We start from the raw sequence: 14789 nt of genomic DNA on the forward strand, positions 1-14789 counted from the left end.
AGGAAAATTACCACAGTGACAAATGTTGAACCCACTCTACTTCTGTATTAGAGCTACCCCGTGTAACGGTTTTCGTTCTCTTACCATTGAGTATAAAGGAGAAGCATGATTTACAGGGATATCTGATAACAGTATTTAGTTGAGAACGGACGTCACAATAAAGTTTTTAAAGTTTTCCTATCTCAGAACGGCTGGTATGGATATTAACACTTTTACTGATAAGGAGAGAATAACGATTCGACCTTCCTAGGTCATCTTTAGGTTAAGAAAGAGAGAGTGTTTGAATGTGACCGTTGACGGACTCGTCTTAGGGACGAGAGTATAAACGGGTACCGGCTTGTAGGGTGCGTTGCAGATGGATGTTAGGTTATTAATTACTACAGGTATAAAGGTGTTCCTTTATATTGGTTTAATTTTGGTTTTAGTTGCTGTATAAGTAGGGCTTGTTTGATTTGGTGTTTGTTTATATTTGTTTCCCTACTTAATATCTGGGTGTTTTCTATGGTTATGTTGTGTTTATTTGATTTGCAGTGTTCAAAAACGTGTGGAGGTATTTTTTGTGTTCTTTGAATCCAGTTTCCATTTTTCTGCTTGTTTCTCCAATATAAAAGTTGTGGCAGCTGTTGCACTGCATTTTATAAATTACGTCGGTGTGTGTTTGTCAGTGTAGTTTTTACACAGTATGGACTTTAGTTTTTACCTGGTTTTGAATAAATTTAGTGTTTACTGTAATGTTGTTTGGTTTTAAGTTTTTTCCAAATGTTGGTTATTTTTTCGCTGATCTCGGGGACATATGGTATACAACAGTATTTTTGTAGTTTGTTGTATCTTGGGATTTATTGTTGTTTGTTTGTTGTTGGTCTAGATGTGTGCATATAATTTTTTCCACGGTTTTTTGAGGAAATTTGTTGATGTTGATGAAGTGTTGTTATATTTTGTTGATTTAATCGTTAATTTTATCGGGTAAGCATTAACATTAAGTTCACCTGTGAACAGGAAAAAACTAACCAAATAGCATTTCTTAACCTCAAGATCACTAGAACTGATATACAATTCAAAACAGAAATCTAGAGAAAAATCACCCATACTGGATTATGCATTTCCCGGGCCTCAGCACATGAAACAAAACAAAAACTCAACATATTAAGAAACCAAATAAACACACAGTTCTTCAACATTCTGAGGTACATTTTTAATTCAAGTGGGTTTCTCGTCATCAACTATTTTAAACTTTGTTTTTTTAAATTTCGCGCAAAGCTACACGAGGGCTATCTGCGCTAGCCGTTCCTAATTTAACACTGTAAGGCAGCTAGTTATCACCAACCACCGCCAACTCTTGGGCTACTCTTTTACCAACGAATAGTCACATTGTAACTCCCCCACGACTGAAAGAGCGAACATGTTTGGTGTGGCGGTGATTCGAACCCATGACGCTCAACTTACGAGTCGAGTGCCTTAACCACCTGACCATGCCGGACCTATCTTAAAGTCCATATCTATCAACATTTAAACGAGACGTAAGAGTGGTTTATGTAGACCCATTAAACTTCAAGAACCCATTTAATTTTTTATAATATCTCTAAAGAAAAGGAATCTAAGGTTGATGTTAAAGGTTTTGTGTCACGTATTCGTATTATTATTCTGAAAACTCACTTCTTTAAATAATAGAATGTAGGTCACACTGTTTGTATTAAATGTTACTACAGTGGTACCTGCAAAATGATTGGTCTAAACAAGTAATCACATGGTGGTCCTAAATCAATTCAATAAATCAAACTTCTAGCTGTTTGGTTAGACAAGAAACTAGTTTTTGTTGTTTTCTTTTAAGACCTCTACTAAATTGCTTGAAACTACACTTGTTTTTTGTTTTAAATAACAAACTAGAGGTAAGAATTGATTGTTGTTTTTTTTAAGCAAATAGATACACAATGGGCTAGTTGTGCTGTACACACCAACTGTACTGAAACCTCATCTGTTTGGATTATAAGTCAAGAGATTACCCCATGAGCCACTGGGGGTAGAGAGTGAAGTAGAGGTAGGAAGTTGTTTAGCAGCACCATCCGTCAACTCTTGGGCTAGTCTGGTCGAATACGGAGGTGTTTAATTGTCATTATTAAAGCGCATCCATGACCCGAAAATGCGAAGTGCACTTTTACAGTGACGGGACTCGAACCATCAACCCTCGACGTGCATCTTTAAACAGAATAGGCATCAACTATGTTTTTTGTCTTCCTCTTTCTGCGCCTGCAGTATTGTTGTCAAAAACTAAAGCGATCTCATACCTCCTACATATTTTTAACTCGATGGCTTTCTGAAAGTCATTCAATTCATGTAATGAAATATCCGCCTTAGAGCAAGTACATGAAACGTGAGAGACAGTTGCTGCGTTTATATATATATATATATATATATATATATATTATAAACTTGTTTACAAACGAATCTAATAAACTGGAAACACTCGCGTGCACACACACACACATGCATAACAAATCAGACAAATATATATTTTCACGAGATATACGAAACTTTCTACACACGTGACACGTCACACCTGCGGTAAAGCTAACCTTTACTTAAGATCTTAAAAGAATGACCAGAAGAAAACTACGGCCATATATTTAGTTCTGCCTCAACCTACATGTTTATTCACGTATTATATGTATGTGCTACTGCATAGTAACACTTAGAAACGTTTATTGATTAAACACGTGATTGCTTTCGTTTGGAGGCGTCGGCTTTGGCGGTCGAGATAGTTTGTGAAAAACGTAAAACCTGAATACTAAAGCTACTGTTCTATTTATCAAAACACCGTGTGTTAGTCCTGCTGTTCGAAAATATTAAATATCTGAAAATTATAATGTTTGGTACAAAAAATAACATAAATATAGAAACGATTCTGTAACATAAAACACTATAAATTCATCCATTCTTTGTTCAAAACAATGTAAAAACATTTTTTTATGTAAAACACTGTAAAATCACTCATTTTCTATGTAAACATGGAGGACTTTCGTATTAGTTTAATATAAATATTTGTGTAACTCGTAAGTTGTATAAACTGTGCATAAAATGTTTAAAAATCCGATGAGAGGAGAGCATGAAACCGATAATTCTATGGTTTAATTAGGTTTCGCCATCATCGTGAAAAACAAACGCACATTTCAATCTCTGTAACTAGTTTATAGGTTTTTAAAAAAACAGCAGGACATAAAGACAGAATGACAATCGCAGTTTTATATCGAGATTAGTAACAGCATTTCATGATACATTAATATAAAATAATGAACACAAGAAAACATCAGATTTTTGGATGTTTCGAGAAATAAGTTTAAAACGTGAAATTCACTGAAGATGTACCTGTTAACATTCAGAGGAATACGAACATTTATGAACTAAAGGACAGTTAGAGTTATGTGCTCGCGCAGGCCCACTAACTGTAGTAACCACCAATATTTAATTCGCACAACTTCAACACGTACACTAAGTATTACAGATTGGTTTGATTCAGTAATTATTTGGTTTATTTTGAATTTCGCGCAAAACTACACGAGAGGTATTTGCGCTAGCCGCCCCTAATTTAGCCGAGACTAGAAGAAAGGGAGCTAGTCATCACTACCCACCGCCAACTCTTGGGCTACTCTTTTACTAATGAATAACAATATAACCCCCGCACAGCTGAAAGGGCGAGCATGTTTGGTGTGATAGGAATTTGAACCCGCGACCCTTAGATTACGACTCCAGCGCCCTAACTACCTGGCCATTTTGGTCCACTTGCAGGCCACTGAGCCACTTGCTACTTATGTATATATCAAGTATCTTTTAATATGAAAACGAACTCAATAAGTGAACTGCCGTATTTATTTATCACCAAATACAGCTTGACAGCTAAAACCATAATGTTTCTCTAGGCAAGTAATCTCACCCCCATCCAAATACGGCTTCACAGCTGGAACCATATTGTTTCTATAGGTAAATAATCTAACACCCACCCAAATACAGCTTGACAGCTGGAACCATATTGTTTTTACAGGTAAATGATCTAAACCCCCACCCATATATGGCATCACAGTTTGCACCTCACTATTTTCCTTGGTAAACAATTTAAAAATATGGTCGATAAAAACCGAATGGATGAACAGACGAATCCATAATTTGAGGAATGAAAAGAAAATTACCAAGACAACAATATACAGTGGAAATATGATCACTGTGTGTGTGTACCGAAACGCTGATAATATGACATGATCATTGTGTGTGTGTACCGAAACGCTGATAATATGACATGATCATTGTGTGTGTGTACCGAAACGCTGATAATATGACATGATCATTGTGTGTGTGTACCGAAACGCTGAGAATATGACATTATCATTGTGTGTGTGTACCGAAACGCTGATAATATGACATGATCATTGTGTGTGTGTACCGAAACGCTGAGAATCCCTTTTATTGAACCAATAATAAAGAAACAGTACTTCATTACGTTCTAAACTCGACCATTTGTTGTTTCTATCTAAGGTGCTGTAACTCGATAACATTCAGTTTATATTAATGACCTTGTTAGCATCATCAGTTAGGTGGATAACAAAGTTGAACTGTTTCCTCCTAACATAATGCTCTAATCAGATAATGTTTGTAATCACCCGAATACAAAATTCTAACTTTTGTGCATGGAAAAGTACAACCAAATCTATATACATGTATGTGTTCCTTACGAGACGTAAACCTCATTATAATAAACACGCTCGCCATTTCAGCTGCAGAGGCATTAAAACTAAGGTCAGTCCCACTTTTTGTTGATAAAAGAATAGCCCAAGAGTTGGTGAGAGGGTTCTTGAGTAGGGAAGTTTGCCTTCCCTCTAGCCTATAACTTGTAAACTAAAACACCATTTAGTCAACAGTAACCACAAGGTCCCAAGTTTAAACACCATGAATTACACTTTAACAGCAACCTCAAGACACCAGGTTTGAACACAATTAGTAACACTTTAACAGTAACCACAAGAATCCAAGTTTATATACAATGAATTACACTTTAACATTAACTATAACACACCAGGTGTAAACACAATAAATTACACTTTTACAGTAACCACAAGACACCAGGTTTGAACACAACAAATTACACTTTAACAGTAACCACAAGACACCAGGTTTGAACACAACAAATTACACTTTAACAGTAACCACAAGACACCAGGTTTGAACATAACAAATTACACTTTAACAGTAACCACAAGACACCAGGTTTGAACACAATGAATTACACTTTAACAGTAACCACAAGACACCAGGTTTGAACACAATGAATTACATTTTAACAGTAACCACAAAACACCAGGTTTAAGTACAATGAATTAAAATAAAATAAATACACAGTGAGACTAGCTTAACCATAGAATTACCGAAATGGATCACCGTTGGTATTTTAAACGCACTATTACGAATTATTTACGTCAGTGAATCCATAAGTTCATTGGTTACAAAGGCCTCCAACAACATAAGAGTCACATAGAAATAAAATCACAAATGTCATAATTTAGTAATTAATACTGCTCGTCACTGCAAGAGCCCCTGGGTAATTTACACAAAAAAATTGGGGGTTTCACCTCATTGTTTTGATCAGCCGCTTACACTTATAACATCTGAACCTCACCATGAGCAAACGATGTCAAAACAGGTGGATAATACTGGGAATGAAAGAATTAATTAGAACCGTATGTAAAAATAATCTATAAGGTTATCAATTATATATAGCCTTCCTTAAGGTTTTTTGTGTGAAATGTAACACATTGCATTTACTGTTAAATAATTTTACTTTTATAAAGAAATAACTGGAAATCCTACGTCAAATGGATCACACTATAACTTTAATGTATCATCACGGGATCAAATTACCTTATCTAAACAGAAATCCTGAAGAGATGACTGCTCCCTCTACAGGACGAGTAAATTTCAGGCTTCGACTTAGAGACACGACAACTTAATGACAATTGAAAGAAAGACACGTGCATCTTTTTTCAAGATTCGAAAATCCATGGCGCTTCTTTTTATTTTTAACAATATTCCAAATAAAACCCTTGATTATTGATTTTATTTTCATATAGTTACGTCAGTTTTGGCCGAAATGTCCACTTGTTTTCGTTTACAAATTTTTTGTTTGTTTGTTTTTGAATTTCGTGAAAAGCTACACGAGGACTATCTGCGCTAGCTGTCCATAATTTAGCAGTTTAAGACTAGAGAGAAGGCAGTCACTCATTCATTTCCCACCGCCAACTGTTGGACGACTCTTTTATCAACGAATAGTGGAATTGACTGTCAATTATAACGTCCCTACGGCTAAAAGGGCGAGCATGTTTGGTGTGACGGGGATTCGAACCTGCGACCCTCGGATTACGAGTAGAGTGGCCTAACCAACATGCTATGCCGGACCCAGATTGTTGGCACTATCTTTACCTCACACAAAAACAGATTTACGAAAACACAGACAAACTCTTTTCATAATTACTTTTATTTTAACGCTTCGACAGTCTAGTTCAATAGTTTGATTCTAAACTACTGTAGTTACGAGTCGAGTGCCTTAACCACCTGGCCATGCTGGGTCTTACTCTGAACAAAATGTAGCGTGGTAAGTGTAAATCTGGACAACCAGCAAAACGTTCTAATCGGGAATTATATGTCATCACCCCAATGGGATGAAGGAAAGAGGTGATGTAGAAGCATTGACATAATTATTCATATTCATTATTCAACTTTCTAATTCTTAGTCGTAAGTATTAAGCAAAATTGTGCAGAGCACAGATAATCCACTAAGTAGCTATGTCGTATTTAACCTAAAATTAAAAGTCGAGATCTTACCTTTCCTGGGCTGTGTTCAATGTCGAACACTTTATCGCAACGCAACATCTGGTAGAGAGCTAGTCCGATATTCGGAGTTTTATGGTTTGACAGAGAGTGGTTCCTAGGAGCAAACAGACAAAGGTACTGTCCCACGATGGCCGCACCAGCTCGCTACAATTTACTATTGTGTGTCTTCTGGGCCAAAGAAGTTAACAATAACGACCTGCTAGCGCGTGCTGTGCCTACGGATCCTAAGCAAATGCCATGCGCATGATACCTTGACGTCATTCGCCGTTAGAAACAGAACACAGAACTGATGAAGAGCACGAGGGAGGAGATAAAACCGGAATTCTCTTTCTTCAGCCCCTTTTCTTCATCCATACGACTTAAATGTTTCATAAACCAAACAAACAACTTTGTTTCTATGTAAAGAATAAATAGTGATAATAACTCGGTCTGAACGAAACATCGAATACACCTTACAGTAGAAATAAATGAAAAAGCCAAAATATTTCAAGCCTGACATTCGTTAAGTATTCTACGCATTTCAGAGACGAAGACAAAAATTCAAGAAGGTTCCACTTTTAGTTAATTTGTCGTACAGGAGTTGTCTTGTTAAACCAAAGCCTAAAACAGTCCTTCCAAGTGTAGAGAGGAGAAATACAAAATAGAGGGAGCAACTTATTCATCAGACTTACCACGTAACTAAAATTAATGACGTCAACAAAAACATGCACATAATATTATACGAAAGCACCAAAAACTAAACATATTTATATATGGGGTCCACATATTGAAGATTATTGGTTTTACCCTGTTGCAGCATTCAATGTAAACAAATGACAAAAATAAATCAGTGAATTCATTCGAACTTAAAATACACAGAATACCCCATCAGTAAATAGTGGTGTGGTTTGGTTTGAATTTCGTGCATAGCTACACGAGGGCTATCTGCGCTAGCCGTCTCTAATTTTGCAGTGTAAGGCTAAAGGGAAGGCACTTAGTTAGTCATCACCATCCACCTCCAACTCTTGGGCTACTAAATCTTGTTGAGAATTGACAAAAAGTGTTTCGAGATTTTCATCAAAGAAAACGAAAACATAAATTAAAATGATAAATGCTTCACAGCTCCTAAACAAAACATGACCTAATCCGATAAAAATATATCATTGTTCGATCAAAGAATTACATATAAGAAGTGATGAATATCTGTATATGTCAATTAATTACGCTTCCCCGTTAAGCAGTTATGTTGCTCGGTAACGCCATAAACGTGTATATAGTATGCGTTTATGTTGCTTGGTAACGTCATTGCATTTTAAAATACCGTAGAACAAAAGACCAGTGATATCTGTGTTTTGCTGTTGTTGTTTTCAAGATACATATTTCCAATTTAAAGTTGTTCGCATAAATAAACATTATTTCTGTATGGTATGGTATTGTGATAATAGTTTTCCACTATAATCTTATGTTTACAAAAAGATTGTTTTCAGAAGTTTCTTCAAGAGTTTACTTTATCAAAATGACAAATGAAATTGACAAAATTACGCAAAAAATATTTAATAAAAATATAAATATCGATAAACCAGGCCCGGCATGGCCAGGTGGGTTAAGGCGTGCGACTCGTAATCTGAGAGTCGCGAGTTCGCCGCCCCGTCGCACCACACATGCTCGCCCTTTCAGCCGTGAGGGCGTTATAATGTGACGATCAATCCCCCTATTCGTTGGTAAAAGAGTATCCCAAGAGATAACTAGCTGCCTTCCCTCTAGGCTTACACTACTAAATTATGGACGGCTAGCGCAGATAGCCCTCGAAAAGCTTTGCGCGAAATTCAAAAAACCAAACAAACAATCGATACACTAAATACTTTTACGTTTTTTGGAGGCAACTGTATTTTATCCTCCACAATAATGTTTTCTGTATGTGATTTTTATGCGAATTGTTAATTACCTATCTGTTTCTGATTAAGATATATTCAGAGAAGCAAACTGTTTTGACAAATCATCTATATTTGACGTTTTCTTGTCCTGGACATTGATTCAATTAGGAAAGGTTTTACTTATTATGGTCCGGCATGACCAGGTGGTTAGGGCACTCGACTCACAATCTGAGGGTCGCAGGTTCGAATCCCCGTCACAACAAACATGATTGTTCTTTCAGTCGTGAGGTATTATAATGTTACGGTCGATCCCACTACTTGTTGGTAAAAGAGTAGTTCAACAGTTGGCGGCGGGTAGTGATTACTAGCTGCCTTTCCTCTATTTTTACCCTGCTGGCTAGCGCAGATAGCCCTTGTGTAGCTTTGCGCGAAATTCAAAACAAACAAACCATCTTTCACGTTACTTTAAAGAGATCAGTTCTTCGCCAACGTCCCCAGGCGGGAACAGCAGTAAGCTTACGAAATTCTGCAAAAAAAATCCAAGATTCAATTCCTTGCAGTTAGCAGAGCGCAGTCAACTCATTCTGTGGTCTCACGCTATAAAACAACAACTTTTAAAACACCTATGATGCAGGCGTTTCCATTTTTATGTACCAAAAGTCTTTATTACATTCTCTTTCTAAATGTTTAATAGAAAATATTCAATTTCGCTTTCTCTCTATGTACCATATCCAAACAGAATGTTGGTGACCATGGGTTTACACAAATCTCTTTCTCTCTTTGTACCATATTTAAACAGGACGTTGGTGAGTATGTCTTTACACAGATCTATTCTCCTTGGCGTCCAAAGAATTTCTTATATCAACGCATCCACTTAATCAAACTCGTAGTCAAAGTTAACCTATGTTTTCCACGGTCTCTCCTTCCTTCAACCTTTCCAGTTACGACCAGAGTTTCAATTTCTTCTTTTCTCATAACCTGTGAGAAAAACTTCAACCGTTTCTTTCTTATGTCGGCCAGACGTTTCCTTCTGCAACTTACTCTTGACAAAAATATCTTCAAGTCAGGTCTTACTTGTCCAACTTACCATCAGAAAGCACCTTGAGAACCACACGTCAATTGCTTCAATTTTCTTTTCCTTATTTGGCATCCACATGTTAGAAAATATCCAATTTAAAGCATTCTTTTCATACAGGCAAATTTCCTGCTTTCATAACATTAAAAAACAGCTCTTTATTTGTATCAGATTATTTTGATCTACTCTGGTATTAATGTGCCCACCGAAGAAATTCGAACTCCTGACTTTAGCGTTGTAAATCCGAAGACTGGTGGACCTGGTATTAATCAATTATTCTTATTATAAAACATTATCTTCAGCTATATTATTATACTTTTAACACCGCTTAATACTGATGTCTTGTAACAGGTATAATTAATTATAATCCTGCTTCGTAAGATTGAAAAAGACAGCCAAACCATAAAAAAACTTTGGTTACAGAAAATGGCTTATATAAATAGCGATCCTGCCAGAACGATGTTTGTTGTGTCCTAACTGGCTTTACGAGCTCTGGATTGAGCCAAAATCGTAGATGGAAATGGACATGGTGAATATTGTACGTTATATTGTTGGAATAAAACTAATATACAGTCTTCTAATCCTCGAAAATCCCTACGGGACTAGAAAAATAATTCAATGTTAAAAATATAATAAGCCTAATATTTCATGATAAGTATAATTAATTACAATTAATGTTTCGCAAGCTTGAAGAAGGTGTTTACACCATAACAACTGTTGTTATAAAAACGTTTTACACAACGTCTCTGCTGTTGTTTTGTTTCACACAGACGAAGAATTCAAACGACTCTCGAATCGAACAGCGCAGCAATAAGTAATTCTATCATTTATCCTACTTATTAATTTTAAAGTTTTTGGAACATAAACATACATATTCTAATGCATAAGAATAATTCTAACGTTTAATTAAATAGGTCTAATGATTCACAAATGGGTGGCTCGGCATGGTCAGGTGGGTTAAGGCGTTCGACTCATAATACGAGAGTCGCGGGTTCGAATCCCCGTCGCACCAAACCTGCTCACCAGTTCAGCCGTGGGGATGTTATAATGTACGGTCAATCCCACTATTTGTTGGTAAGAGTAGTCCAAGAGTGATGACTAGCTGCCTTTCCTCTAGTCTTACACTGCAAAATTATGGACGGCTAGCGTAGATAGCCCTTGTGTAGCTTTGCGCGAAATTCAAAAGCAAACCAAACAATAATATTGAAGTTGTTCCACCTGAGTCCTTGTTTATTTCTGCCTTTTTTTTTTAGCCATTAATAAGTCCCCCTCTCCCCAGTGGATCGGTGGCACGTCTACAGGTTTGTTTTCCTGTTTTAAATTTCACCCCAAGCTACAAGAGAGCTGTCTGCGCTCTAGTGGAATTGACTGTGAATTTATAATGCCTCAACAGCTGAAAGGGTTGACCATGTTTGGTGGAAAAGGGTTTCTAACCCGCAACCCTCAGATTGCGAGTCAACCGTGCTACCTACCTGACCAGTACGTCCACAGCCTTATAATGCTAAAAACAAGTTTTGATACTCGTGGTAAGCAGAGCACATATAGCCCATTGCGTAGTATTGCACCTTTACAACGAAAACTAAAAAACGCGTTTTCCTGCCCAGTCCTTGCTCGATTCTTCCGAATCAATCCATTAATGAGTGATTTTCCAAAACTAAAAAGGGGAAATTGTATCTTAGGTTTTGTAGTTTTTAATGAAAATCGAAATACTTCATAAAAATATTTTGTCACTTTGAAGTGGTTTAGGGCACTCGACTCCCAATACACAGGTCACAAGTTCAAATCCGTAACCGAAAATGTTCAATCTTTCCATCCGTGAGGCTCATGATTTGACGATAAATTACACCTTTTTCTTCTTAAAGCATAGCTCAAGGGTTGATGGTGGGCGACTTTCACTACTTGCTATCCCTCTGGTCTATCTCGTTGGAGATAGACGTAGGAGGTCATCGAGTAGCTTTAAGTAAATTTAAAACAAAACCGTTACGATATTCCTTATTTTCTTTGTTTGAAGGTTTATAAAAAAAATCTAAATGCGCCAGGGGCGGAGATTTTTTACACCCGATGGGGGGAATGATTTTTGCAACCACTTATGTGGACTGTTCAATTTGCAAATTGGTAATCTCTGATTACGTGAACCTGAAAACTGTGAACATGCAGTCACAGAGTAATCTTGTTGTCACGATACTTGCATGTATACTTAGGCCTACTTACGAACTATCGCTTAGATCGAAAAGCTTAGAAGCACGCCTATATTAAAGATGTACATTTCGGCTGCTGAAAAAGCCTACATCTATGCCTAATTATATAATTCGATTGGTAAGAATACAAGAATCACAAGAAGAAACACACAATTTGTAGGCCTGTGATGCAATAAAACAATTCAACAGATCAAACTGTAGGGGGAGATGATTGTATGCACCATACCCCCCACCTAAAATGAAGGGGGGATGCATACCTTCCATCCCCCCCAGGATCTACGCCCCTGAAATGCGCTTACTTTCTAAAAGAAAGAAAAATTCAGAACGAACCTCCTCTCTCTCTTGTTGACTAAAATAAATGCACGTTTAACTTTGCGTGGTAGTAAAACTAGTGTTAAAAATACCCAAGATTGTAATCGCAGCGTCTGCGGCTTTAGCACAGTGGAACAGGAAGTTACTCCAGAAATATCCACCAGGTGGACCTACTTAACGCTTCTCAGTACCCGTTTCTGTGATCAGTCTGGGGAACAAATTTCATCTTGAAAATAGCTGATGTTGATGATAAGAGTCCAGGTTTTATCTTGACTGATACATCTTCAAACAACTAATGTGTTAGACCACTAAGTTTTTCCACTAATTCTAAAAATACCATTAGCTGACGTCGTTTTAACTCTTTTTATTGTTGCCTGTCTGTGTTGTTTTTGTTTCTGCACACACCATTAACTTCTGATACCATCAACTTTCCTTTAACCTTAAGTACCACAAACACATAAACAAATATAACACTGCTCTAAGGAACTATATCCCTTAATTTTCATCGTCGTGAATACGAGAAGTAGTCCACATTTTTATTATATTTTTTCTAAAATCAGAAATTTCACAGTTTTCACCGTCAACCGAACTATCCTATAATATAAGGTTTTAAAGTACACCCTACCCCCGCTGGGACAGTGGTAAGTTTTCGGATTTTCAACGCTAAAATCAGGGTTTCGATTCCCCTTGATGGATACAGCTAGTTTTCAAGGACACACATTTAAAAACAATATTAATTCAGATCTTAAGAATACTGACTGATTTATTAGTTTGAACTTTCAATATCAGCTGTCCTCTTAGTCTGTTTTTAAACTGGATGACACGTCTAGAGCATTGCCACGTTTCTGGTTTAAAACAAAGAACTGTAATTCACGTTTATAGAGAATTTTTTCAGGACGAATTTGAAAAACAGAATATCCTCTTGGTAGTATTAACTGAAATTATTTCATTAGTGAACACAAATCTATATTTTAGTTCATTCCATCAGTGAACACGAATCTACATTTTGGTTTCTTCCATTAGTAAACATTAATCTACACTTCGGTTGCTTCCATTAGTGAACAAGTCTTATGAAAGTTTACATTCTCAACGTCCTTACTTGTCTTAGATTATCTTATCAAAAACATTACACGAAGAAAAACCACCCAAGCTATAATAAAAGAATGATCTCTCTATTATAACTTGACTCAAACACGTATAACGTTTGAATCAAATACCACCACTAATCGATTTCATTACACTTTTCAATAACGAAGAAAGTAAATGTTTTATTATTATTATATATACTGTACTGTACCCACCACGGATGTCGAAACCCAGTATTTAGAGTCATAAGCCTTCAGACTTACCGCTGATCCACTGGTGGAGGAATTACAAGTGATATTACTTTCTAATGGGTCAGTGGTAAGTTTACGAACTTACAACAGTAAAATCTGCGGTTCTCTTATTCCTAGTAGACACAGAGCAGATGCACCATTGTGTGGCAGACAGAAAACAAAAGCAGAGAAAAACAACCAACAGAATTTTGTTTCTTGCCAATCAACAAGACGACAGTGAAATACAATAATAATAATTTAACCACTTGTTTCTATTAATCTAAAACAGCTGTAAATAGGTGCACGTCGTGTATAGATTTACAGACAGGGTGTCAATGTTAGTCCAGTTTTCTGACGTGGCTGGAATGAATATCAACTTTCGAAGTATTCCGAACAGCTTTTTCTCCTGTTGAGAAGAAATTAAACTACACATCCAAGAGTTTTTCTTTGGTTTACTACTTCAAATGAGGCAAGGTTAGTACTAATGGCCTTTCGTTAGCTTTATATGAATATATTAAAACATATAAACAAATGACTGTCTTGACATACAGATAGCAGTTCGCAGAAATTCATCTAGTCCGAGTCCATTTTTACCTTCTTCAAACGTTGTCTACTGAGATTATAATGGCTGGTTGGTTAATTGAAATTATGCACTAAGCTACACAATGAGCTATCTGTGCTCTACCTCCCCCCCCCACGGCGTGAGTAAGCAGACACAGCAACACTCTGCCACTAGAGGCAGACTGTAATGTATACTGAGACCGTGAGTTTAATGTCCCAAACTTACCACCATTAGTTCTCGACTACCTCATTTTAACGCCACTTATATTATTTGTTTGTTTGGTTTGGTTTTCTGAATTTCGCACAAAGCTACTCGAGGGCTATCTGTGCTATCCGTTCCTAATTTAGCAGTGCAAGACTAGAGGAAAGGCAGCTAGTTATCACCACCCACCGCCAACTCTTGGGCTACTCTTTTACCAACGAATAGTGGGATTGACCGTCACATTATAACGCCCTCACGGCTGAAATGGCGAGCATGTTTGGCGCGACGGGGATGCGAACCCGCGACCATCGGATTACGAGTCGCACGCCTTAACACGCTTGGCCATGCCGGGCCTCTATTTGTTTATTAATAACCAAACATTGTTTCTAACAACCAGCATAT

General features: G+C 36.9%; 1 protein-coding gene across 2 annotated transcripts in view; it reads right to left on the reverse strand.

Annotated features, from left to right (window-relative positions):
* The window catches only part of LOC143243788 (uncharacterized), a 91911-nt gene that overhangs the window by 58928 nt on the left and 18194 nt on the right, over positions 1-14789 (reverse strand). The window contains exon 1 of one of the 2 annotated variants that reach the window (XM_076487449.1): positions 6862-7044. The exons of the other annotated variant lie outside the window; for it this stretch is intronic. Within the exon in view, the coding sequence (XP_076343564.1) occupies positions 6862-6909 (48 nt within the window). The 5' untranslated portion in view covers positions 6910-7044. Of the gene's footprint in view, positions 1-6861; positions 7045-14789 lie in introns of those variants that run through there. 2 annotated transcript variants of the gene reach the window in all.

Source organism: Tachypleus tridentatus, chromosome 2 (assembly GCF_004210375.1).
Source record: "Tachypleus tridentatus isolate NWPU-2018 chromosome 2, ASM421037v1, whole genome shotgun sequence".
In the NCBI taxonomy this organism is placed as follows: domain Eukaryota; kingdom Metazoa; phylum Arthropoda; class Merostomata; order Xiphosura; family Limulidae; genus Tachypleus; species Tachypleus tridentatus.